General features: G+C 42.2%; 2 protein-coding genes across 6 annotated transcripts; one reads left to right on the top strand and one right to left on the bottom strand.

Annotated features, from left to right (window-relative positions):
- Positions 1–1883: 1883 nt before the first annotated feature.
- PRPF4 (pre-mRNA processing factor 4) lies at positions 1884–16728 on the bottom strand. Of its 2 annotated transcripts, none has more exons than XM_059657709.1 (14): positions 16580–16728; positions 15479–15656; positions 13035–13221; positions 10686–10773; positions 10201–10280; positions 9941–10034; positions 9362–9456; positions 8308–8366; positions 7932–8055; positions 6294–6383; positions 3709–3831; positions 3490–3597; positions 3278–3396; positions 1884–2771 (listed from the first exon to the last, which is right to left on the bottom strand). In XM_059657709.1, the coding sequence occupies exons 1-14, from the start codon at positions 16604–16606 to the stop codon at positions 2578–2580; spliced, it is 1566 nt and encodes a 521-aa protein (XP_059513692.1). In that variant the 5' UTR covers positions 16607–16728; the 3' UTR covers positions 1884–2577. The 2 variants fall into 2 exon arrangements, with proteins under 2 accessions (XP_059513692.1, XP_059513691.1); XM_059657708.1 differs by having other exon boundaries at positions 15479–15659; positions 16580–16679.
- A 27-nt stretch (positions 16729–16755) lies between these two features.
- On the top strand, positions 16756–26367 carry CDC26 (cell division cycle 26). 4 transcript variants are annotated; one of them, XM_059657721.1, is made up of 5 exons: positions 16756–17102; positions 19381–19469; positions 20325–20418; positions 22875–22949; positions 25954–26367. In XM_059657721.1, exons 3-5 carry the CDS (start codon positions 20338–20340, stop codon positions 26128–26130), a joined length of 333 nt encoding a protein of 110 aa, XP_059513704.1. In that variant the 5' UTR covers positions 16756–17102; positions 19381–19469; positions 20325–20337; the 3' UTR covers positions 26131–26367. The 4 variants fall into 4 exon arrangements, with proteins under 4 accessions (XP_059513704.1, XP_059513705.1, XP_059513703.1 ...); XM_059657720.1 differs by having other exon boundaries at positions 16758–17102; positions 20297–20418; XM_059657722.1 differs by lacking the exon at positions 19381–19469 and having other exon boundaries at positions 20297–20418.
- The last annotated feature ends 721 nt before the right edge of the window (positions 26368–27088 follow it).

The following is a 27088-nucleotide window of genomic DNA, read 5'->3' as shown; positions in this document are numbered from 1 at the left end:
AGGAGACGCAGTGACTTGTCAAAGGGCAGTATAAAAGGAGTGACTAAAGCTATGCACAGGTCATGCTGGCTGGGCTGGTCTTTGGCCAGTGTTGCCAACATAGTCGATACAATCCTATGAAATCTCTTCATAAGGTCATACCGAGACCCAGCAGGATCCACCACTCACAAGTGGGTAACCTTGAGCAAGTCACTTAACTTCTTTGAGCTTCGTTTGTAAAAAGAGAACTCCTAAGATTTTGAGGATTAAATGAGATGTCCGAATGTGCCTGGCGCAATGTCTAGCCAGGGAGTATCTTGTTAAGTGGTGGCTATATTTATCTCACCATTATCATAAAATGCCACACTCGGTTTATGTTCCTCAGCTAACCCCTTTCTTACAATATTTCCAGTGAAGAAATGTGTATTCCACAAGACACTTGTTTTGCCAAAGACTTAGATAGAATGTTTTCACTCAGTTGCCACCTCGAAATCCCTTGGACTCCCCACTCCCAAAGACAAGGTTAATGGGATAGAATTTAAACTTGAAAAAACTCAAAATTTTAACACATTATACCCAAATTACACGCTAATACACTAATGTTCATTATTAGTTTACACGTACTACAAAGGTAGTATTGAAAATAATTTTTTTCATGACCAACTATGGAGGAAATAGTGTCCCTTTATACTTAAACAATAGTGCAGTACCCAACAGAGAGCAGGGTTGAGAACTCAGAAGCTTAACAAGTACACAGGATATGCAACAATTTGGTTATAACTGAAACCAGATTAAATAGAATATTTAGCTATATATCACACAATCATAGCTTGAAAAATAGAGCTAGACAAGCTACACTCAGCCCCTCTGGACTAGCAAGTGAAGTGTGTTCAACACTTCAAGGAGAAGCCATCATACAAGCCCTCCTTGAATGCTCTATATACAATCTTTTCTTCTAAATTTCTACATTTTTTTAAAAATATATTTTATTGATTTTTTACAGAGAGGAAGGGAGAGAGAGAGTTAGAAACAGCGATGAGAGAGAAACATCCATCAGCTGCCTCCTGCACATCTCCCACTGGGGATGTGCCCACAACCCAGGTACATGCCCTTGACCGGAATCGAACCTGGGACCTTTCAGTCCGCAGGCCAACGCTCTATCCACTGAGCCAAACCGGTTTCGGCCTAAATTTCTACATTTTTGTATGAATTTACTTTGTACTTTGAGTTCAGTGACTGTATATTTGGGGTGGAAAAAGGTGAAGGCAACAGCTGGATAGCCAATGAGTAAAAGTTAAGTCCAGATCCTGTATAGTTCACTGGTAGTGGGGCCCACAATGCAATAGCACTCTATTTTTTTAAATGATTAACAGAGTGCTTATTAAGGGAACAGAAATTGGAGTAATCATATTTGAGATCACATGTTGTATCTCAACCCAAAAAACAGGGACTTTGATGAACCAAAGGCTGAGATTCAGAAAAGACTTACCTATGCAAAATAATTATTTGAAGTATAGCTTTCAAAACAGGATTTTACTCTGTAGCAAATATGTAATAAAAAAAAAGTCACAGCCAAACCGGTTTGGCTCAGTGGATAGAGCGTCGGCCTGCGGACTGAAAGGTCCCAGGTTCGATTCTGGTCAGGGGCATGTACCTTGGTTGCGGGCACATCCCCGGTGGGGGATGTGCAGGAGGCAGCTGATCGATGTTCCTCTCTCATCGATGTTTCTGGCTCTCTATCCCTCTCTCTTCCTCTCTGTAAAAAACCAATAAAATATATTTTTAAAAAAGTCACAGTTGATGTTTAATAATACCCTTTAGGGATTTTTTCCAGTTACCTTGACATGAAGGGTATATCCTCTAAATAACCAATAAAAAGGAATTTGCACAATAGAGACATCATGTTAGCTTTCTAAAAATTTCATTGAATCTTGACACACTGGTCTAGCTTTGGGGTAACACGAAGGATGCCAAACACCAAAGAAAAATGGAAGACATTTTCCAACGAGGCAGATGTTCAGTTCTGAGCTTCCTGAAGCTCCCTGATGCAGGTACATTCCAAGTGAAGTCAACAGGAAGAGGTAAAATCTTTACTGCATGACTCTGAGCATCGCTGTGGGTCTATCTCTTCACCTCCCATTCTCAGGGCAGAGGAAAGGTTCTTGCTCTGTCAGGCGTTAACCAGTATGTGGTGAGATGTGCCTCTTGACTCGAGGGCTCTTAGACTGCAGTCCAGCTAGCTACCTTGCTCTCTGGGCCACATGTAGTCCTGAAGCATGTACCATGAAATAGAAAGCCAAGTTTCTAGAATTAAAAATGGAGCTAGCCACAATCCTGAGTGCTATGAGGAAGGCAACAGGGTATTCAAACAAAAGATTAATATAAACAATTGTCTACATAGTTACTTGGCAGGGCTTGAAGATGACATTAAAATTCAAGCATGAAAAGGGTTCACCAGCTCCCAGGAACTGGGCTGTCTGCTTGGAGTAGGGGCTGACATAGAATCCAATCTACTGAGGTAACTGGCAACAAACATGATACAACAAAATGGCTCTTAAGGGAGAGCTTGAGGTTGGAGTCCTTTTTCTAGGGTTGTGCCTATTCAGCCATCCAGAGCTTGAAGGTCCTGTCATATGAGCAAGTGGCGATAAGCTGCCCATCAGAAGAAATGTCTAGGCCCATCACTTTGCCTTCATGGCCAGCCAAAGTCTTCAGTGGGGACCAGCCTGGATGGGTCCAGATCTTGGCTGTGTTATCATAGGCACCAGTGAGCAAGAAATTCCCGTGGATAGCTGCAAGAGAAAAGTGGAGTTGCTTAAGGAATTTAAGTATTCAAAAGAGCTTAAGAAAAGCACAAAATTCTTCCAGAACATACTATTTCAAAAAAGAAGGTATTTCTACATTCAGAAAAACCCAACACTGATCTATATTCCTAACAGGTCTCCAGGAAAAAGGGACAACTGCAGGGAAAATTAGGGAAACAAATAATATTATTAAGGTTTTTTTTTGGCTTTTTCAAGAACCTGTTCAGAATAATATTAAGGATTTGGTGAGTATGATTTCCATGGAGAAAAAGATGCAGCAAAGCACTCACGAAGTCTTTTTTACTTCCTAGCGACAAGCACGCTGTGCCACAGTTCTGTCTGAAGGCAGGGCAGGGGGAAGGAAATGATAATCTGCTTCTCTGACAGAGTCCAAATTCTCTCCTGTCCCCTCCAAGTTAAGCTACAGCCTGACCTGAACTCCATGAAAGTGCAACCTGTCTTTCTCATTATTCGAAAACAGGAGGAAAGCTTACGCTCAAATTTGACACCAGTCACTAAGTTCTGATGGGCGGGGATGGTATAGATGCAGCGCCGCTGTCGAAGGTCCCATACTTTGCAGGTGTTGTCACCACTGCCGGTTGCAATGTGGTAGCTGTGGATCAGATGGTAGTATCCAAGTTAGAAACAAAGAGTACTTCCTGACCAAGAACCCTCTCCACCCCATCATTCAGTGAGCTTATTTTACCCATTGGGGGAGAAATTTATTCCATAGATTTCCTTCAGGTGCCCTTCTAGGAACATGATACAACGTCCTGTACGCAGGTCCCAAACTCGACCAAATGCATCCAGTCCCCTGATAAAATAATTTACAAATGAACATTTTTAATCCAGTTCTCTGTGGAAGCAGCTATACATAAGAGGTGAGACTACCGAGCTGCCCCTGGCTATGTGGAAAAAGCCTTACCCAGTGCCAGCCAAAGAGCCATCTTGATGGAAGGCAATGTCATACACGCCCATGCTGTGGCCTTCCTGATGCAGGATCTCCTCTTGAGCTTCCAAATCCCATAAGCGCCATGAGCGGTCATAGCTAAGAAACACACAAATAATCAGCCAGCATATATTTATTCAGTTTCTATAATGTGCAAGGTATTATTATTAGTTATAGCTTCAGTTATGCTTCTGCAACTACGTAGAAAACAAGTTATTTTCTGGCATAAGCAATCTATGATAATAAAAGCATAATATGCTAATTAGACCAGACATCCTTCCGGATGTCCTTCCAGACAAAGCCATGGGGGGCAGGGTCTGAGGCAGAGGTGGCAGAGATCCCTGGCCGTGGCAGCGGGTGGGTACCAAAGCAGAGGCAGCCGGTGCGACAGTAGGGCCAAGGTCCTTGCACGAATTTCGTGCATCGGGCCTCCAGTGTCTCAATAACTAAGCACATCTGTCTTGGGTGCTAACTGGAAAAACCATGACTTCCAATAAACCTATTTTAAGAACAGAATCCCCTAAGAATGGCCCAGCAAAGACTCTGTTGCCTTCTTTCTTCCTCAATTCCACTTTTATGTTCTTTCATTCATCAAGCGTTGATATATTTACTGGGCCCTAAATTCATGTTGGGGATACAAAAATCAAAAGAAAGAGAAGAAATAGACCCACTCATATATGCTCAAATGATTTTCAATGAGGGTGTCAAGCAATTTCAACAGGGAAAGGAAAGTGGTAGAACTGTCTATGTACGTGGAAATAAAGATAGGAAAGAAAAAGTCAAACATTTTAAAAAAGGAATAAAGCATCTGAAAACTACACAAAAGAGAATATACAAATGGTAGTAAGCATATAACGAAGTACTCAACACTAATAGTCATTAAAGTAACAAAAATGAAAACCATGAGGTTTCACTACACATTTGCTAGATTGGGCAGAATGACAGGACTGACAAAACTAACTGTTGGCAAGGAGGTGAAGCAATCAGAATTCTGGGAATGTAAAATGGTGCAACCATTTTAGAAAACCCCTTGGAAGTTTTTCAAAAGTTAAATACACATGCACCCTATGACCTACCATTTGCGTTTGTAGGTATTTATTTAAGAGAAAGGAAAGAAAAACATGTCTACAAAGAGTCTTGTCCAAGGATATTTATGGCGGTTTTATTCTGATGAGCCAAAACCTGGAAACAGCCCAACTGTCCATCAGTAGGAAAATGGATAAACTGTCGCACAGTAATACAACTGATTACTTCTCAGCAAGAAAAAGGAACTACTCACACATACAAACAACGTGAACGAGTCTTTCATTAAACTTATAGAACCAGAAAGGGAGACCAATTTGAAGCAGAGATTATAATGCAAAAAACCCCACAATGCGCCCCCCTCAAAACAACACCCCAAAACAACAAACACAAAGAAAACAAAACACACACACCTCTAGTGTTGGTCAAGAGTGAAAATTTCAGTTTTCTGGACAACTAGTGACTATGAAATTTACTGCCCAGCAACAAGGAGCAGGCTGCAATTTAAGAGCAAATACACGCAACAGCGGGGCCTTGACTTACGAGTTTAATTCGTTCCGTGACGGAGCTCGTAACTCAAATTACTCGTATGTCAAATCAAAAAGTGAACGAGTGAGACACGTGATGCCGGGCTGATGTTGTGGCGTTCACTGTGATGTTCGCTGCGCCAACTAGTGGTGGGGTACCTGAAGCTGGCTCGTAACCCGAATTTTAGCTTGCAACTCAAAGCAAAAAATCGGCCGAGAGACGGCTCGTATCTCGAAAAACTCGTTAGCTGGGACACTCGTAACGAGGAATCAAATACATGTGAGTAAACTGTTCTATATGCATGTAAATAAATATTCATTGAATTTATTAACTGCTGCATACAGATGCACCAATTTTGTATTATTTGAGAAGCCAAATTATAAACACACTTGTAATTTATTAAAACTTTAGGTCTAACAAGAATTTGTCACTTCTCAAGGTTTTAAAAGACTTGGGACTTCATGTGCTCACAGGGCAAAACTGCCTATAGCATTAAGAAACACTCCTTCTACCTGAATTCACTATGTTGTTAAACTCTCAAGGCCCCACTGTACCTCTAACTACATAATATACTCTCTTCTGATTCACTGACAATAAAATCCTTGAAGATCTCTGTTCTAAAAATTTACTTGGCAGTTAACCATAAAGGGTTAATAAGATGTCATAAGCCCATCTAAATATATAAAAGCCTAAGTGACCGTCTGGTATCTATGATGCACACTAACCACCAGGGGGCAGATACTCAATGCAGGAGCAAAAACCACAGGCATGGAAACATGGAACAGACTGATGAATCTCAGAGGGAAGGGGGGAGGGAGGGAAGAGATTAACCATAGATCTTATATGCATACTAGAGGTCCAGTGCATGGATTGGTGCACCGGTGGGGTCCCTCAGTCTGGCCTGTGGGGATCGGGCCAAAACTAGCTCTCTGATATGCCCTAGGGGGTCCCGGATTGCGAGAGGGCGCAGGCCAGGCCTTTAGTACAGATAGAACAATAGGAAGGCTTACCAGGTGGTACCCAAGAAACGTCCTGATGGATGCCACATTACACGGGCCACCCGTACTGTATGGCCTTCAATATCTGCCACTGGTTCATCACTGAAAAGGAATCAAATACATGTGAGTAAACTGTTCTATATGCATGTAAATAAATATTCATTGAATTTATTAACTGCTGCATACAGATGCACCAATTTTGTATTATTTGAGAAGCCAAATTATAAACACACTTGTAATTTATTAAAACTTTAGGTCTAACAAGAATTTGTCACTTCTCAAGGTTTTAAAAGACTTGGGACTTCATGTGCTCACAGGGCAAAACTGCCTATAGCATTAAGAAACACTCCTTCTACCTGAATTCACTATGTTGTTAAACTCTGAAGGCTATACCACTTAGAATTAAGAGAAAATAAAAGATAAGCAAAATAGTTTCTCTGCACCAAGGTAGTACTGAGATTCTAGAAAGAAAACATACTTTAACAGAGATGTGAGGCTACAAAAATCAAGCAGTTTTGGTGCAAGTTGGATTGCATATAAATCTCGAACTTTAGCTTGAGGATCCACACAGAAAAAGGAACTCCTAAATACACAGAGGCTTAGTTTCCTTTGGGTGACCCTTAAATTTTATTACCCAGTAACTACAGAAGGAAGATCTGAAACACCAGTGAAAGAAAATAAACAAGAACCCTAAAGAGGGCAATGAAAAAGAGAACTTTATCAATGTGCATACATAGAAGTAATCAAAGTCCTAGGGCCGTGGTCGGCAAACTGCGGCTCGCGAGCCACATGCAGCTCTTTGGCCCCTTGAGTGTGGCTCTTCCTAAGCCTTAGGAGTGCCCTAATTAAGTTAATAACAATGTACCTACCTATATAGTTTAAAAAATTTGGCTCTCAAACGAAATTTCAATCATCGTACTGTTGATATTTGGCTCTGTTGACTAACGAGTTTGCCAACCACTGGTCTAGGTAAAGGATGATGCTACTGGAAGGAAGACATCCCTTCCTTAGCAATACTGCCAGACAGAACCTCACTTTCCCCTCCCCTGTGGCTGTTTGCTAAGAACCAACATGCTGTCAGAATGTTATCTTTAGTCAATCTACCAAACACTGCCTTTCTTCAATGTCAATATATTGCACAGGAAGTAAAATGGATCTTTCCAGAGTAATGGAGCCAGGAAAAAGTGGCCACTATGTTAGAGGCAAAAAATCAAGTTCTAAAGTTGAGAAGAAAAAGCCTGACACAACTCTGATGAGAAAAGGTGTGAAAAACAACAACAACAAAAAAAACCTCTATTTTTTTTTTTAAGTATGTATTTTTTTATTTCAGAGAGGAAGGGAGAGGAAAAGATAGAAACATCAATGATGAGAGAGAATCACTGATAAGCTGTCTCCTGCACGCCCCACACTGGGGACCGAGCATGCAACCCAGGCATGTGCCCTATCTGGGAACTGAGCTGTGACCTCCTGGTTCATAGGTCGGTGCTCAACCAATGAGCCACACCAGCTGGGCTCTATTCTATTTCCACAACAAGTTTCCTTGACTCTTAGAGTACTCTGGGGTTAAACATCAGATTTTGGGGTCCTAAGAGCCAACCAATCAACTATTTATTTCAGTGATTTGAGTATAGAAAGAACAGTGATATTCACCTGTCAAGGCTCCAAAGTTTCACAGAACCATCAGCAGCACAAGAGGCCAAATTGACATCTTTTTGGTCCAAGGAAACAGTGGATTTCGGATGGAATACAATTGCTCCTACATTTGTGTTATGGCCTGAAGGAGGGTAAGAGATGAAAGTTAAAGGGTTCCTACCCTCTTATAACTTATGTGCAAATACAGACTATGATGAGTAACACAGGTATATATTAGGGAAATAAAGACATATAGAGTATTAAAATAACAATTAAAATATTTTAAAAATAAACTTAATTTAAACTAATATTTAAAGCACATTAATAAAAGCAAAACACAAGAAAGACTTAAGAATGTGAAAAGCACACAGATTTAAACAACATTCTAACTCACCTCGAAGAGTGTGAAGGAGGTTGCAATCAGGAACAGACCAGAGCTTGCAAAGCCCACTCCTATCAAATACAAAGGAAAGCACCTCAGCCAGGGTTGGTCTGGGAAGGAAAAGGTACCTTGGTAACATTACAATCTCTTTTCACCCCCATTAAACTTTACAGTGGCAGACAGAAAGAGAATAGAAGGCTTATTATTTGAAGTGTTATAGAAGAAAGCTAGATTTAGTTCTCATGCAACTAGAAGCCTCTACTGGACTATAATTAATACATACAAGTTGCTATTCTCCTTAACTTTTGGGTCAATTTGTGAGGGAAAGTAGGACAAATTAAATTATCTAATAATAATAGCATTAATAAAGATACTATCTCCTTAAACATGAATGGCATTTTGCTGCTTACAAAATACGTAACTTTCTTTAGACTTCTTTTTAAAAAATTTTTTGAAAAGACTTTTTTCAGGAAATTTCCCACCAATTTCTCAAATGATCCTTATTAACAGACCTGTGAGGTATGTAAAATAGGAATGATAACTTCTGCTTTATAATGAAGGTAACTGAGGCTTGGAGAGGTGGAGGTATCTGTGTAGGTCCTCGGCTTTCTCCTGAACCACGGTCTCAACTGCTGCCTAGTCAAGTAGTTCCTGTGCATACAATGTAAGGAAGTTTCCCCTCTTATATCTAGTGGGCCATGTCCCACAAAAATAACTAAATAGAACAAAATAAGTTATCACATCCTAAGAGTTTTATGCAAACATGGTGGTAAGTAGAAAATAAAATAAAGATAGCTCACTCCATGACATGCTCCAAAATACTAGTGTCAAGAACATACTGCTACATGTCATGATCTCTGGGGTCCCTTGTGAATGCTAAGGACTGTTCACAAAGACTTTTCTGTATAACACATTGGTAGAGCAGTAGCAGCTCTTGTCTGGTGTGATCAAGAGAAGCAGAGCAAGAGGGTAACATAGAAATAGACATCTAAGACATACTAACTTTTTTCCTGAACCTATTCCTTATTTAGGAAGAAAAAAAAAGTCACTGTAAAACGTAACTTACCAACAAGCTGTAGCCAGCATTTTGGAATTGGGACTAAAGTGACAGTAGGAGATAGGCCGATCATCCCCAATCTGACTGCAGAAATTATTCAAAGACTTAAAAAAACAGACAACATACAACAATCATTAATAGGCTAACCCAGGAGTTGGCTTTTCCACTATAACAAAGCAACTTCACAGTTTTAATACAACCCAAGATTCTTTTATACTTTTTTTTTTTTTTGGCTAGGAGATACTTATATGGATGAATGAATGGGTCAAGGAATATCTGAAACTGCAGCACACGGTCTTCTACAGTCTTAGTATCACTAGCCCTAATGTCAGCTAAATATAAAGAAGAAAACCACGGAGAGATCTACAGTACAGCTGTGACATCCTAAAGGGAAGATTCAAGAGCAGAACCACAGGCCTCTGCTGAGCACAAAGTACAGTAGGTTCCTGCCATCTAAACAGACGGCAACAGTGTAGGCAGGGAGGAATGAATCTAGCTGCCTTACCCTCCTAGAGGGGGCCAAAGGGGGAAATCTAATAAACATATAAGAACCTTTAGGATATTGAACAACTGCCGACAGCATCTTACCCGGAGAGATTTGTGCAGCTCTTGCATCTGGGAAGTCCTAGTTGTTTCAGGAATCTCTTTATGGAGACGGGCCTCTTCCAAGCGTTTCATTGCCCTATGATATGCAAACGTTACCATCATGAGAGTAAATGGGTTTTAGATGGGGGGTTTACACAGTATCTGACACTCAATTTCATTTAACAACCAGTCATTATAAAGCAGGTCCTCCGTCCCTGAGAGGAAACAAGAATATGCCTCTTTCTCCTGGAGGCTCTCCTCACCTGGGCAGCGAATAATTAGCAATCCATAGTCTAGCAACCTTCAGGGTGTTTGGTCCTTCATGGTACCAGGTTTGCTGATACTGGAAGTTAAATTAAGAAAAGAAATATTAAGCCTGAGCACTCCTGCCCCCATTTGTAGCTGTCAATTCCCTATTTTAACTGCCCAGAGGAAAGGTGAATTAGCTCAGTGACAGGAAGAAATCAGGCATGTGCTTCTACTGTTTCTTTCTGTGAGGTCTTGTTAGATGGCTTCTGGCTCCCTGTTAAGTTACATGAGGAATGCTACAGTTCTTTCCTGAATGGGAATCTCACTAATCTCCACTTATATCTACACAGAAACCACATATTATTGCCAACGATTCCTGCATGGTAGCGTCTTCAACCCTCCTACCCCCAATCCTAGCAAAGCAAACCACTGGAAACATGAGAAAACTATCCCCTCATCTCCTTCATATTTACATTACGAAGGTAAAGACATAGTCTACCTCTTCTTTGGACTTCTTAGATTTCTCATCATCTTTTTTAGTTTTTTTTAAGGCATCAGTACCGACCACTGAGAGGATATTTCTTAACCTGTAATCAAAAAGAATGAAATTTAAACAGAACTGAGATAAAAATTTAAAATGTACATCTAAGAAGGGAGCGAGCTCCCCCTATTCTCTCACCATTCAAACTCCAAGCAACTGCTTTGAGATCCAAGAGGTCATGCCTAAACTTCCAGTATGATTTCCTTCCCTCAATCTTCAAAATACTCTGATGAGCCATAAGTAATTACCCTAATCAATTCAGAGTTAACTAGCTCCAGCACAGCTACCATCTGGTCTGTGCAAACAGCCAACCCTCACTCAATGTCACATGTGCCAGATACTGACTGAAGTGCTAAGTATACAACAAAGACTAAGAAAAGTTTTTTATTTCAAGTAGCACAGTCTTGGAGGTGAAGTGGGGAGGGGAACAAAGTAACAGGAACTATAGAACATTGTATTACTTATTACTTTTTTAATGATCTCTTTCTTTTTAACTTGACTGCTGAGCTTTCATATTTTAGCCTAATAATATTTTTTTAAAATGTATTTTATTGATTTTTTACATAGAGGAAGGGAGAGGGACAGAGAGTTAGAAACATCGATGAGAAAGAAACATCGATCAGCTGCCTCCTGCACACTCCCCACCGGGGATGTGCCTGCAACCAAGGTACATGCCCTTGACTAGAATCGAACCTGGGACCCTTGAGTCCGCAGGCTGACGCTCTATCCACTGAGCCAAACCGGTCAGGGCTGTATTAGTTATTAATACAGTGGTAATTACAGGATGCTAAGGGGGAACATAAAAGGAGTGCTGCCCTAGTTGGTTTGGCTCGATGGATAGGGTGTTGGCCTGCAGACTGGAGGGTCCAGGGTTCAATTCCGGTCGGGGGTGCATGCCTGGGTTGTGGGCTCGATCCCCAGTGGGGGACGTGCAGGAGGCAGCTGATCAAGGATTCTCTCTCATCATTGATGTTTCTCTCTCTCTCCTTCTCTGAAACCAATAAAAATATGTGTGTGTTTTTTTTTAAGAAGGAGTACCTAACCTAGCCTTGGAGGAAGGATCAGGGAAGGCTTAATAGAGGAGATGTTTACCTAACTTGAGTCTTCATTTATTCAGGTCAATGGGTCTAGAATGCAAGAGGATTGCTGAGGCAGTGGGTTCAACAAATGTAAAGGTCTGGAGGTAAGGAAAGCATGCTGAGCTTGGAATCACAAACAGTTCAGTACGGCTATAAGAAAACTGGTTTTCTTCCCTTGTAGTTCAAACAGGCCCAGCATTGTTATATTTAATGAATCCGAGATAAAGTTAAAGGTTTTAAAATGATGAAAAACACGAACTATGCAAACCAAGAAAAAAATGATGATAGGGAGACACAGGACAGTGAACACAAAGACAAAAAGAGGACCTCATAACCACACAGCTGCCTGTCACTAAGAGACTTTGCAACTTGAAAATCATAAGAGATTATCTAAGGACAGTGCTCCTTTTCAATAATATCCAAAACCCACTTATTATGTTTTATATCAGCGGTTTTCAACCAGTGTGCCACAAGAATTTTTAACCCTTTGCGCTCCAATTTTATTTTTGGAATTCAAACAGTCTGGTCCGAATTGGAAGTCCTTCCTCTCTTGGTTGCAGTAGTTCCCTGGCGGAAATTGCCAATTAGCTCAATCACCAACTCAGCTCGATGTTGGACCTGCTACTAGCGCCTGGTCTGCCGAGTCAGCCTTGACGTTGGAGCGCAAAAGGTTAAAACATGCAATACCTGACTATTTAGTCAGGGGCACTGACCTCTTTTCCCTTAGATTGTCAAATAAAAAAATGACAATAGCCAACACAACAATAGCCATCTGATATGAATGAATCAAAATTATACCTATTTTTCCTTTGTCAGATTGGCAAAAAATACATTTTTTGGTGTGCCACAAAATTTTAGTAATTTGTTTATGTGCGCTGTGAGATGAATTGAAAATTGCTGTTTTATGTCACTGACAAGGAATGCATTTGTTGTCTAAATTTTCAAAGTTTTACTGCAAATGGTTATCCAACTCAAAATTCCACATTGGGGAGGGGAGAGGAGAGGAAAAGGGTGTATGCTAACACCCTCTTCACAGTTTATAAAGAAAAATTAGTAGTGGAGTAAAAATTGGCCTTAGACTCAGGTTATGGGTTAAACTATCTAAACACAACTTAAGATACTAACAATATCTGAGACATTCTATTAAAGTTTTTGCTATAAAGAACAACTGAAATTTGAAACTAGAAACCTGTGATTAAAAAGAGAAAAGAGTATTTAGAAAGGGCACCTTTCTCTTCTTTCAGCAGGACCCTCTCCAAAAAGTGTGATAGGCTCCCCCAAGGCTCGAAGGCAAGCCTTGACCTCTGAGTCGTCTGTGGAAACATTGATTTGCCGGGCTCGCTTCCTTCTCTCAAACTCGGCTAACACTTCGGCCTGTCGCTCACTTATGTGCTCTTCAATTTCAAACACTTCCCCTGTAAAAAGAACAGGCAACATCAGCATAACCATCATATTTTCTTCAATTAGGGAAAATGAAAACATTTCTTACATTTGGATTTTGTGTATGCCTTTAGTTTAAGTTAAGGGCATCTATTACACACTTTATTTAGTTTACTGTTTCTCAGTTTATTAACTTATGCCAAACAGAAAATGAAATGACACAACTTTAAAAGGCAGCAAAATGGTTCAAGCCATCTTATTACATTTGGCAACCTTATCCTATATAATAAAAGGCTAATATGCAAATCGACTGAACGACCAGTCGCTATGACGCGCACTTACCACCAGGGGGCAGATGCTCAACGCAGGAGCTGTCCCCGGTGATCAGTGCACTCCCATAGGGAGAGCGCCGCTCAGCTGGAAGCTGGGCTCATGGCTGGTGAGTGCAGTGGCGGTGGCGGGAACCTCTCCCGCCTCTGTGGCAGCACTAAGGATGTCCAACTGAGGGCTTAGGCAGGGAGTGGGCCTAAGCTGTCAGTCGGACACCCCCCAAGGGCTCCCGGACTATGAAAGGGCGCAGGCCAGGCTGAGGGATGCCCCCCTACCCCCGCCAAGTGCACAAATTTCGTGCACTGGGCCTCTAGCACCTATATAAACACATAGCTTAGATTAGATAAAAAAGTAGAGTATGGAGCATCTTTAGCAAATGAGTTAACTAGGACTCCTATCCAAAAGACATAATAAAAACATTATATTAACATTTGTCAAAGCTACTCTCTAAAACAGTCTCAGTACAGAGACACTTACAAATGAAAAGTAGTAAATTGGAAATAATTACCATGAAAATGCTATTCCTTGACTGCAAGGCTTTCTGAATAAACTAGCAGCTAGTTTAAAAACCCACACCAAATACAAGCATTTGGATAAAAAATGGTAAGCATAGTGGTGAAGCAGTTATGTTTAAATCAGCATAAAAGGGTAAAAAAGTCACTAAAGTACATGTGTATAGAAAAAACACGTGGGAGGATCAATGAGAAACTTGACAGAAGTTCTTTCTGCAGAGAAGTCTTCATTTTATACTGTTTGAATATATTACAAACACTGCAAGTTAATTTTTAAAATATAATGGGCTACTAGTTACTGACATAGAAAGGTATCCTCAAGAGTGAGAAATACAGGTTATAAAACAATCTGTATATCATGGCTTCATTTATGGAAAAAAAATTCTATATTTTTATAGGTTTGAATTCTTGGAAAGATACAGACCCAATTAATAAGGATTAAAGGTTGTTCTACCCCACACATTTCCACATTTTTTTTCAAAATGATATACATGTGTGTGTGTGTGTGTGTCCATACACACACTTGTTTTCATCCTCACTCGAGGATATTTTTTTCTATTGATTTGATGTGAGGAAGAAACATCCCGTATTTATCCAACCATGAAACGAACTCACAACCTTCTGGTGTATGGGATGGAACGTTCCAACCAACTGAGCAATTATTTTTGCTCAGTTTGCCAGAGCATTATTTTATAATTTAAAAAATATTTTGCCCGGGCTGGTGTGGCTCAGTTGGTTGAGCATCATCCTGTGCACCAGAAGGTCCCCAGTTCGATTCCTAGTCAGGGTGCATGCAGGAATCAGCCGATCCATGTTTCTCTCCCCACCTCTCCCTTCGTCTCTCTAAAATAAAAACATATTTTAAAATTTCATTTTGGGAGAAAAATAAATGGAAAACTATAAACAGGAGATTACTGTGAACCACAGTAATTCCAAACCAATGCCCGAACTGTGCTTGAACTCCAGAATAGCTTCCCCCAAAACTTAACTACTAATAGCCTATTGACTGAAAGCCTTACCCACAATATAAACAGTCAATTAGCGCATTCTTTGTATATGCATTATATACTGTATTTTTACAATAAAGGTTAGAGAAGGCAATATTAAGAAAACCATAAGAAAAATACATTAGTATTTATTTAAAAATCTACATATAAGTGGACCCACACAGTTAAAAATATGTTGTTTATGGGTCAGCTGTACACACTGAATAACTCCTGGTAAAATTCCTAACAATTCATGAGAGAAAAACTGTTCAACAGGTTTTAAGCAAGAGGCTCTCTGGATGATGCTAAGCAGAGTAGGCAAAGTATGACCATTTACAGATATTAGTTTAAAAACAGAAAAATGTTGACCCTGAAAAACTAGTGATAATCTAAGTTCTGGAAGGCATTCATCGCAGAAAATTTGAGCACCAAAGACAAAGAGGGACTCACAATCTGCATCTTACCAGAGGTTATGTTAATATTTCCCGCTTCAATTCCTGCTTTAAGTCCTTCTTTCCCCAAAATCCCAGATTCTCCTTTGGCCAGACGCTCCCTCTCCTTCTCTTCCAAACTTCCGTAGTAGATGTGTGGTTTCTTCACAACAGGCGCGACTAAGTCATCAGGTGCCTTGGTTTTGGTTGCCTGCTAAATCAAAGACCTGGATTAATTTACGGCTTAATCTCAGCCATTTACTATGCTTCCCTAAAGAACAAAGCTCATCTTGAGCTTCAGCTGCATTCCCTCCCTCAAGGAAAGAACACGGAGGGCACTTCCGTAGACGATCGCCTGCCAAAGGGTCTGGGGTTCGATCCCCGGTCCAGGGCCGTTCCTGGGTTGCAGGTTAGATTCTGGCCCTAGTCAGGCGCGTGAGGGAGGCAACCAGTAGATGTGTCTCTCTCACATCGATGGTTCTCTCTCTCTCTCTCTCCCGCCCTCCCGTACACTCTTTCTAAAAATGAATAGGAAAAAATGGTCCTGTGTGAGTTAAAAAAAAAAAAAAAGGTGTCTTCACGGATGGGGCGGGAGGAGTGGCTGTCCAGTATCTCAGGCAGGAAGAGGCTGATAAAACTACTTAATTTCTCTTGGCGCTTTTCCTATCAAAGGTTTGCTTTGGAGCATGTTTAATTCATCTGGCTGGAGTGCAATCCCTCCTCGGGTTTTATGGAGCTTCCAGGGTTCTTGCTCATTACAGGGGAAGTAGAAGGGGTGACTGAAATAACCACCCGATGCGAAGGGGGAATGTTCCTATGACGTTAGGAGGCCTCATTACAATGAACAAGTCTGACAATGACGTCAGCCTTGGCCAGGGCGCTGCTCCCCTCGGAGCTCCGTTTCTGGACCCGTCGGAAGACGCACTGACCGTTCGCGGCTGCACAAGGGGTGCACATGGGCTCCAGCACAGGAAAGCGCTCAGGCGTCAGGAAAACGGAGCCCGCTGAGCCCAGACCCGGGCTCGCAGCCGTCCTCCTCGGCCCTCCACGGACTGAGCCCGACCCCTCGAGGCCCCGTCCCGCAGGGACCCCCAAGCCCGCGGTGCCCCTGCCAGGGTGAGCGGAGATCTGTACCGTGGAGGAAGCTCGTGTGGAAGCCATGCCGGGCTCAGGAGCCGCGAAACCCCAGCCACAGCCGGGCTCTGCTTCCCAGACAATCCACCGCGCGCCCAGCCGAGCGGAACTGCGTCACCGACCGGAAGTGGATCGAGAGCGACGCAGCGTCCGTGCGGCGTGGAGCACGCTGGGAATCGTAGTGGGAAGGAAGGGAGGGCTTGTTGGGGCGTCGCAAGGGGTGACCCGTGGAGCCTCCGAGAAACGTGCGCGGAGGCCGAGGTTCTGCGAGGAGAGGCTCTGGCTGAGGGCGGGCTGGGGCGTGGAGCGCAGCCGGCTGAGCGGAAGCCTTGGTGGCGCCGAGGCTCCGGGAGGGGCCAGAGCAGGCTCGAGAGGAGGTAGGGGCGTCGAGGCGCACGGCTTCGGGCTGGACTCCGGAGCGGAACGAGGGCTTCCGGGGGCTGTTCCTCTCGGCTCTGCCAGCGGCTTTCCGTTGTCCTGGATCCGGGGACCCGGTTGCCATGGAAACCCTTGCGCCGGACCGGTGAGTGTTGCCCTGGACCTGCCGCCGGCGAGCCTTTCTTGGTGTCTGGAAGTTCTCTCCCCGGGGCTCCCTTTGAGCTGGTGAATTCGGGCAGCGGCGAGAGATTAAGCTCCGGAGCCCTCCAGCGCCAAAGTAACATACAGACCCGGTGGAGGAGCCGCGGCCTGCTTTCGTTGTCTTCAGCCCGGGCTTTGTCCTCAGGCTCAGAGGGAGATGATGGATGGGAGGCGTCCGGTACATGCACACAACTCCGCATGGCCCTGTGTCCGGCTGGGTGCTGGGGCATCAGAGTTGAAAAAGTCAAGCCTCTTGTCGAGGGTGCAGATGCCCAAAATGTTAGGTGTTTCCCGCCCCTCTCCACAAGGACAGTTACTGTAATAATGGCTGTAAACTGTAAAACACTCTTTAAAAAAATATATTTGTATTGATTTCAGGGAGGAAGGGAGAGGGAGAGATAGAAACATCAATGATGAGAGAGACTCATTGATTGGCTGCCGCCCGCATGCCCCCAACTGGGGATCGAGCCCGCAACCCGGGCATGAGCCCCCGACCGGAATCGAACCCGGGACCCTCCAGTCCACAGTCTGACGCTCTATCCACCGAGCCAAACCAGCCAGGGCTGTAAAACACTCTTATTGAGAGTTTACTGAATGACAAGTTATATTCCAGGAACGTAGTCTGCATTCCATCACTCAGTCCATACAATAACAGAGTGCTGATGTGGAAATTAAGATCTAGTGAAAGATGAAGCTAATTGTTCAAGATAAGCAGTGGATGGTATTAGAACACCCTGCCCTTTTCTCTTACTTTTATCCATTGCTCTATACTGCTCCCTAGTGGCAAGCTTTTCAATTTGCAGAAGAGTGCAAAGAAATGTTTTTCTTTATTTTTTAAAAAAAACATATTTTTATTGATTTCAGGGAGGAAGGGAGAAGGAGAGAGGGAGAGATAGGAACATCAATGATGAGAGGGAATCATTGATCAGCTGCCTCCTGCACGCCCCACACTGGGGATTGAGCCAGCAACCCTGGCATGTGCCCTGACTGGGAATCAAACCGAGACCTCAGCCACTGAGCCACACTGGTGGGGCCAATGTTTTCCTTTTAAGCATTTCTCCCCAGAGCTTTGGCTCCCTCTATCATTTATCTACATTGGAATCAAGATAATATCAGACTTAGTACAAAGCAATTTGAAATGCGACATGCTCGTATTTTATGTTGATACTACCGATGCACGAAATTGCTGCAAGGGTAGGCCTTCCTTCCCTCCGATGCTGGCACTGGCTTCCCTGCAGCTCCTGGCAGCCAGGGCCCGCCCCCCTGCCTGCACCTGCCTTGGCGTGGCGCAGTCTGCATCCGCCGCCGCCGCCACCCTCTGCGGGGCCATCATGGGGCGATGGCGGGCCTCCGACCAATCGCATCGCACTCGCCTTGACTGGCCTGGCACCAGTGCGTGTCATAGCTTGATCGTCTGGACAGTCATTCTGCTGTTCGGTCGTTTGGTCGATTTGCACATTATGCTTTTATTATTATAGATTATCATCTGTACCCCAGTTTTCATGAGGGAGAAGGAAACATTTTTTTCTTTGTATACTTCACAGCCATTAGTTACATCCTAGATACATGCAATAACAATTTATAAATAAAGGAGCTTTCATGTTCTCATTCTCATTTAATCCTCACCAGGTAATCTCTCTGTAATTTTTATGGGAGGCTTACCAAACTTAACAGCATTGACTTCATCTGTAAAATAGGGATAATTTTGCCAGCATCACAGGGGTTTTGTGTTAAATTATAAGGAATGAGAATGGAAAAGCAGAGCACAATGCTCAAGGAAAAGTCATTTCACTTTATTTGGATCTCTGGTTTATTCAACTAAACATTACTGCCTGATTATTATAGATACACCCTATTGGATGCCGTGGAAAATATAAAGGTGATGCCATCAATAGATTTGAAACTCAGTGGGGAGTTTTATTTTTTTCTCCATAAATGTTTTTAGTTAGCATAAGCACTACCTTGGGCTTTCAGACTGGAGTGTTCTCTTCAGCCCCTTTGGGTCCTTGTTCTCTCTGCCTGGAGTGCCCTTAATCCTCGTTCTTTGCCTGCCCTTCACTAGTTAACTAAGACGTCATCTCCTCCAAAAAGCCCTCCGTGTCACTGTCAACCCTACACTTAACCCAGAGTGGATTGGGCCTATGTGATGCCATTGCATTATCCTCGTCAACATTCTTAGTACACTATGCAGTTTTCTGTTTACGTGTTTGTTTTCTCCACAGACTGTGACTGTGCCTTTTAACTGTAGCTGGAAGTGTTTGTTTAATGAATGACCTATCTGTTTAGGCCCTGAGGATAACCCCGTGAATTGGTGAGTTAGAGGGAGATTTAGTAAACTGATTTTAGTATTCAGGAGTGATCACAGACCTCTCACAATTCTCATGTAGAGTTGATCAAATTTAATGACTTGTGTATTTTCCCACTAACACTGCTGAATTAAGATGTGATATTTGAATGTTATTCTGTTAGCTAGAAAATGCTTTGAATGTAACTGGAGCATGAGATTAAAATGACTGTTGCCTAGAATTCTTATATAAGCAGCTTGCTATTTTAAGTTCCTGAAGAGTGTTTTGGAGTTAGAGTTGTGGATCTCCATCTTATAATGAAAACGTGTGTTGAGACAGCATGGAGGGACCTGGAGAGTATTATACTAAGTGAAATAAGCCAGTCAGAGAAAGACAAGTATCACTGATCTCACTCCTATGTGGAATCTAATGAACAAAATAAACTGATGAATAAAATAGATCCAGAGACATAAAAGCATAGAACAGACTGTCAAATCTCAGAAGGCTGGGGTGGGTAGAAAGAGATCAACCAAAGAACTTCTATGCAAATATGCATAACCCATGGACACAGCCAATAGGGTGATGAAGGCCTGGGGTGGGAGGTGGGGGTGGGCTAGAAGGAATCAATGCAGGGAGAAAGGAGATGTGATACTTTCAACAATAAAGATTTAAAAAAATAAACAAACAGAAAAATGTATGCTCAGACACCTAGAGACTTAGACGTGTATGTGTGAGTCCAAATGAGTCTTTTGCATTGCCATTCAGTTTAGTGTGCATGCTTACAAATTGACCTTATATTCGCAGCTGAGATTTATCCCCTCCTGTTTTTCCTCCTTTCTGCCATTTTTAACAGCTAATAGTTAAGTGGGTCTGGCCCTTAGTGTTGACTTCAGTATGTTGCGCCGAAAACCAACTCGCCTAGAGCTGAAGCTTGACGACATTGAAGAGTTTGAAAGCATTCGGAAGGACTTGGAGGTAAGAGTACAACTTTCAAACCCTTAGGACTATTTGAAACAATAACTCTAACTCCAGACTCTCATATCAACAGCTTATTTGTGTGCTTTTACAGGCACCTCCAATTCCATGTAATAGTTTCCTGTGGCCGCTGAAACAAATTACCACAAACTTGGTGGTTTAAGACAAGAAATTTTCTTTGTCACAGTTCTATAGGCCAGAAATCTGAAATCCGTCTCCACCAAAATCAGTGTTTCAGCAGGACCGTGCTCCCTCCAGAGGCTCTAGGGGAGGATCTGTTCCTGGCTCTTCCAGCTTCTGGTGTCACTGGCATTGCTTGACTTGTGGCTGCATCATTCAAATCGCTGATTCTGTGATCACTCTGCCTTCTCCTCTTCTGTCTGTGAAATCTTCCTTTGCCCTCTTACAAGGATACTCGTGATAGCATTTAGGGCCTACTCAGATAATCCAGGATAATGCCCTCATCTCAGGATCCTTAATTTAATTATACCGACAGAGATCCTTTTTCCATGTAAGACAACATTTATAGATTCCTGGGGGTAGGACCTGATAGCTTTAGGGATCATTAGCCCATTTTACTTAACATGTTAAAACAAACAAAAAAAACTCTTGATGTCTTTCTCAAGCTAGTTTCACTTCAGTGTTCCGCATCTCAGTACCTATGCATTTGCTCAAGCCAGAACCCTAGGAGTCACTCTGGAGTTCTTCCTTTTCCCCATCCTTTATATACAGTTTGTCTGTAAACCCTTTGATTCTACCTCCAGAATATTTCTAGAACCTACCTGTACCTTTTTATCTCCACTGTTACAACCCTACTCCAAGTAACCATCTCTCTGTACAATTTCAGTAGCATCCTAAGTGGTTTTTCTACTTCTATTTTTTGTTTCTTTAATCCAGTCTCCATCAGGTAGCTAGAATGATTTTTAAAAATGTTAAGATCATGTCATTCCCCTGCTTAAAACTCTTCAGTAGTTTGCAACACTGAAAATAAAATCTCAATTCTTTATGGCCTATAAGATTTTATATGTTCTAGGCTCCCTCAGGTTTCACTTCCTGCCACTTGTTCCTTTGCCCTCTGGACCCCAGTCACACTGGCTTTCTTACATTTCCTTGAACATGCAAAGCTATTTATCAGTGTGGCCTTTGCACATGTTATTTCCCTCTGCCCCAGTGCATCCCTTCTTCATGTCTCTGTGTAATGTCACTTCCTCAGCCTGTGAGGCCTCTTCTGACCTTGTCCAACTTAGGTGTGTCGTTCCTAGCCATGCTGGCTCCATCTCATTAGGGTCTCTCAAAGCACTTTATTCTTTGATTTTGTAGCATTTATTATAATTCACAATGATTTGTTTTTTGTAAAACCATTTACATTAGGAACCTTGATTGTAGAAATCATGTCTATCTTTCACTATTGAGTTCCCAGGATCTAGTACATAGTTGGAGCCCAATATGTATTTTTAAAAAATGTTTTTATTTTTTAGAGAGGGAAGAAGGGAGTGGGATAGAGAGAGAGAAATATCGATGAGAGAAACATCAATGAGAGAGAAACTCATTGTATATAGCCTGTCTCCTGCATGTCCACTACTGGGGATCAAGCTGGCAACCTTGGGCATGTGCCCTGACTGGGAATTGAACCCATGCCAGCTGGGCTCAGTATGTATTTTTTTTTTATAATATATTTTATTGAGTTTTTACAGAGAGGAAGGGAGAGATATAGAGAGCCAGAAACATCGATGGGAGAGAAACATCGACCAGCTGCCTCCTGCACATCCCCCACCGGGGATGTGCCCACAACCCAGGTACATGCCCTTGACCAGAGTCGAACCCGGGACCCCTCAGTCTGCAGGCCAACACTCTATCCACTGAGCCAAACCGGTTTCGGCTCAGTACGTATTTTTAAGTGTACCCTTACCCCACAGTATTAAATGTGCATTAATAAGACTTAAATTCTTCAGTGTCCTTCAGAATAAAGTCCAGACTCCTTAGGATGGCATACAATGCCCTTGCTCATCTCTCCACTTTATCTTTCAGTGCTGAGTTATCTTTAACTTTACTCTTAGTGCCTATGCACACTCTGAAGTGCCCTTTGCCTTTCTTTGCAGAGCTAACTCCATGTATTTCAGAGAGGAAGAGAGAGGGAGAGAGATAGAAACTTCAATGATGAGAGAGAATCATCAATCGGCTGCCTCCTGGGCGCCCCCTACTGGGGATCAAGCCTGCAACCCAGGCATGTGTCCTGACCAGGAATTGAACAGTAACCTCCTGGTTCATAAGTCAACATGCAACCACTAAGCCATGCTGGCTGGGCTTTTACTCATCCTTTGACTCAGCTCCTTCCAGAAGTCTTTCTTGACTACCTACCCCAGCAGGGTTAGGTTCAACCTCTTCCTCCTGTGCTGACCTCTCTCTTAGGTACTATCACTGTCATAATTATCTGTTTTTCTGTTTCCCTCCACTAGGCCGTATGCGCCTTGAAGGCAGGAATGAGTATATTCTTCTTTGCATCTGTCCCCTGCAATACCAAGCCCAAAGAGGTGCTCAATATAAGTGTATTTTCATTTGTTATTCTAGTAGATATTTTGTACTATATGGCAGAGGACATATTTTATACATGTCCATGAACATGGTGGCTTTACTACCTATTGTATATGCTTCTTTTTTTAACACTTAAAATTTTATTTCCGGGTATTAGATTACATTAAGGAATTATTGGTAATGGTGTTAGGGGAGATAATCCTATATGATAAAAGGCTAATAGGCAAATCAACCGAACAGCTGAACGACCAGTTGCTATGATGTGCACTGACCACTAGGGGGCAGACGCTCAACGCAGGAGCTGCCCCCGGTGGTCAGTGTGCTCCCACAGGGGAAGCGCTGCTCAGCCAGAATCTGGGCTCATCCAGCACAGCGGCAGTGGCAGGAGCCTCTCAGGCTTCCACAGCAGCGCTAAGAATGTCCAACTGCCAGCTTAGGCCCGCTCCTCACAGGGAGCGAGCCTAAAGCCATCAGTTGGACATCCCCTGAGGGATCCTGGACTGCAAGAGGGCACAGGCCAGGCTGAGGAACCCCCCCACCCCCAGTGCACGAATTTTGTGCACTGGACCTCTAGTGGTATGATAGTTATGCTGATCGTTGGCCTGTTCTCAGATACGTCCTCTGACTTTGCCCTTTTTTGATCTGTATCACAGGGGACTCAGCTCCTAGCCTGTAACTTGGATTTCTTTTCCCTCTTCCTCATCCCAGAGACTTTAGTTTTTCTAAGCCATAAAGTGCTAGCATACTGGACTTTGACTCTGCAAAGTCAGCTCACTATTGATTTAGTCTTTTTATAAAGGCAGTATCCAGAGGGTTTTACCTGTTCTAGAGCAACTTAGGTGTGAAGGATAGTTTTGCCCTTAACTGAAATGAAGGCAGAAGGAAATTGGTATTTCATTTCTTGTTGAAATCAGTTTGATTACATTTGATAACTCTGGATTTGAAACAGTCAGCAGTTGTTCACAGTGGAAAGCCCTTTAAATTATTTCATTCCATTTGGATAGTCTCAGAGTTTCTCATGGCTTATAAAATGATAACATTCTTTGCCTTTTAGAACTGTGGTCAAAAAGTTATTTGGGGAGAACTTTCTAATGTTTCTTATTGGTAGGGCAGACTAGAGAGTAACTCAGAGAAATCATATTTATCTATATATACAGGGTGGGCAAACGTAGGTTTACAGTTGTTCATACGGAAAATAAAACAATAATTAATATAAGAATAAACTGTATTACATACAACTGTAAACCTACTTTTGCCCCACCTGTGTGTGTGTGTGTGTGTGTGTGTGTACATATATATAGTACCTTATTTGATTATTTAAATGTTCATCAGTAAGTGGTGAGGTATGGAAGTAATTCCAGTGATTAGAGTAGTTGGGCAATTCTAGTAAGGAAGCCTAGGTAAAACATGTTCATTCTCTCAAAGTCATCATCATCTGTTATCTTTAATTACATAGTGGTAGTAATGGGATCTCTTTTAAAATGGTCAAACTGAGACATAGATTTTGTGAATTCTGCAGTCACTTATGACTTAAGAGCTAAACCTTTTCTCTGAAAACAAAATGAAACCCCAAGCCTTTTGATAAGACAGCACAAAACCTATTCCTGTGTTACATTTAATCTCATGATGTCAGTCAAGCTCTTAATTTCTGGTGGTTATTGTTTTACCAGTCACTTTATTTTTCCGTCTATTATCTATTTGTCTACCTACCTACCTACCTATTTATCTATCTGTCTATCTAATCTAGCCTAATATGCAAAGTGTCCCCTTGGGAGTTCAGCCAACCAAGAGTTCCACTGACTGGGAGTTCGATCGCTTGCTATGACGTGCGCTGACCACCAGGGAGCGGCGTGGAACGAATGAAGGACCCTCCTGGTAGCTAGGGAAGGGAGGCCCCAACTGGCAGTCGGCAGCCGCTAGGGATCCTACCCATGCACAAATTTTGTGCACTGGGCCTCTAGTCTTTTTTCTTTTCTTTTTTTATTTTATTTTATTTTATTTTTTTGGGGGGGGATGGGGCTCTAGTCTTGAATAATACACTTACTGAAACATCTCTCTCTCCCCCTTTTCTGTCAACTCTTGCTCATCTTTCTAATTGCAGCTTCCTGCTCTGAACCTTCACTCCTCACACCTCACCTCTTCTTTGTGTCTTTGGCAGTGTGGCTTTCCTCTGTGATAGCTTAGATCACCCTATGTTGTAATTGTCTACCTGTTTCCTTAGAGTGTGACCTCCCGGGTATGGGTTATATCTTTTATCATCATGTGGTAGTCCTCACTTATTTGCAGGGGAATATGTTCCAAGACTTCCCCTCCCCGCTCCCCGATGCCTGAAACGGGTTAGTACTGAACCCTATGTATACTATGTTTTTTCCAATACATACATACTAATGATAAAGTTTAATTTATAAATTAGGTACATTTAGAGATTAACAACATACTCTAGTAAAAATTATGTGAATGTAGTCTCTCTCAAAATAGCTTATTGTTCTTAACAATGATAATGTGAGATGATACAATGACTATGTGATGAAATGAAGTGAGGTGAATGACAGGCAATGTGACATAGCATTAGACCACTATAATGGTGACTTGAACACATGCACAGAGATGCTGTAACAGTCATTCTGATAATTGAGGCTGCTTCTAAGTGACCAAGAGGTGGGTAGCGTATACAGGCTGGAAATGCTGGACAAAGGGAGAATTCATGTTCCAGATTAGCATGCAGTTTAAAACTTAAGAATTCCTAATTTCTGGAATTTCCCATTTAATATTTTTGGACCTTGGTCGATAATGGATAACTGAAACCTCTGAAAGCAAAACCACAGGTAAGGGGGGACTGCTATACGCCTTATATTCCTAACCATCCAAACCCAGGATTTCAGTTTTATGTTCTATAGACCCTAATTCTCTCCTTTACCCTATGCCAAGTACATGGTGGGTGCTAAATAAGTATTTGCTAATGGAAAGAATGTTGCCTTAATCCTAAAACTTTTATACTTTCAGACCCGTAAGAAACAAAAGGAAGATGTGGATGTTGTAGGAGGCAGTGATGGAGAAGGTGCCATAGGGCTCAGCAGTGACCCCAAGAACCGGGAACAGATGATTAATGATCGAATTGGTTATAAACCCCAAGCCAAGCCCAACAATCGCTCATCTCAATTTGGAAATTTTGAATTTTAGAGGTGGATTTTCTTGCTTGCCAGAGCCCTGGAATGGTGTAAAATGATGGCAGAAGTAACAAACGCAGTTCAGGGAATTGAGTGCTTGTAGTTAAGCAGAATATTTTACCTCCTGCAGAGGGAAATACTTCTGCATGAGATTACTGAAATCCAAACTCTGGTTTGTCCCTGGAGAATTTGACTCTATAAAACTTGTCTGATTTTCAATTTTAAAAATAAATATATTTTTGGAAAAGTATGAGACATCCTTAATGAAGTATAATAGTACTATTAACACCCAGACTTTAAAAGGTAATTGCTACAGAGGTGACGTCATTCTTCCCATCTTTATGAAAAGACCCTGTGCACAGAACACTTCCATTTCATCCTTATAACTGACTTTCATTTAACTCATTTATTCAGCAAGTATTTATTGAGTGCCCACTATGTGCCAGATACCATTCTAGGCACTTAGTAACATCAGTGAACAAAATCAACGAAGATCCCTACCCTTGTGGAGATTAGATTTTTGTGATTATGTGTAAATTTGATCTTCCATTCTGAACTTATTCCTCTGGACCCCCCAAACTCCTTGGAGGCTTAGTGGAAACTTTTCCTTTTCTGTAATTAAAGCACATACACTTAGTAAATTGATTCTTCTCATGCAGTTTTCCTTTGAATCAGGCCTCACACTTCCTGAGCATAGTAACAGAACAGGCATTGAGTATTCCATCCCCTGGGGTTTCACATGAAGCCTGGGTGGTCAGCTGGTGGGGAGGAGGGAAAGGAGAGTTTAAGCAAAGCAGATCTCATGAGGACTTTCCAAGCTACTCTTGTGTGTAGAGCTCTGCTTTTCTGCTCATAAGGAGTAAATTTTCTATTCCACTTATTTGATCATATAGCAAGGGACTCTGGGAGCCAAGTTGGCCGTGGATTTATCATTGTTGATTAAAGCTGAGTGGTGGGTGCAGAGGGATTCA

Source organism: Myotis daubentonii, chromosome 11, assembly GCF_963259705.1.
Source record: "Myotis daubentonii chromosome 11, mMyoDau2.1, whole genome shotgun sequence".
Classification (NCBI taxonomy): domain Eukaryota; kingdom Metazoa; phylum Chordata; class Mammalia; order Chiroptera; family Vespertilionidae; genus Myotis; species Myotis daubentonii.
This window is presented reverse-complemented; position numbering and strand designations above follow the sequence as displayed.

Bases quoted from the DNA above. Each gene is read 5' to 3' on its own strand.
- PRPF4 (XM_059657708.1), bottom strand. From the start codon at position 16,606: ATGGCTTCCACACGAGCTTCCTCCACG. The intron at 15,660-16,579 runs GTACAGATCTCC...TCTTTGATTTAG, and splicing joins CCACACGAGCTTCCTCCACG to CAGGCAACCAAAACCAAGGC. The intron at 8,367-9,361 runs GTAAGTTACGTT...TGTATTTGATAG, and splicing joins ATGCTGGCTACAGCTTGTTG to GAGTGGGCTTTGCAAGCTCT.
- CDC26 (XM_059657722.1), top strand. From the start codon at position 20,338: ATGTTGCGCCGAAAACCAACTCGCCTAGAGCTGAAGCTTGACGACATT. The intron at 20,419-22,874 runs GTAAGAGTACAA...TCCCTCCACTAG, and splicing joins GCATTCGGAAGGACTTGGAG to GCCGTATGCGCCTTGAAGGC. The intron at 22,950-25,953 runs GTGCTCAATATA...TTATACTTTCAG, and splicing joins GCAATACCAAGCCCAAAGAG to ACCCGTAAGAAACAAAAGGA.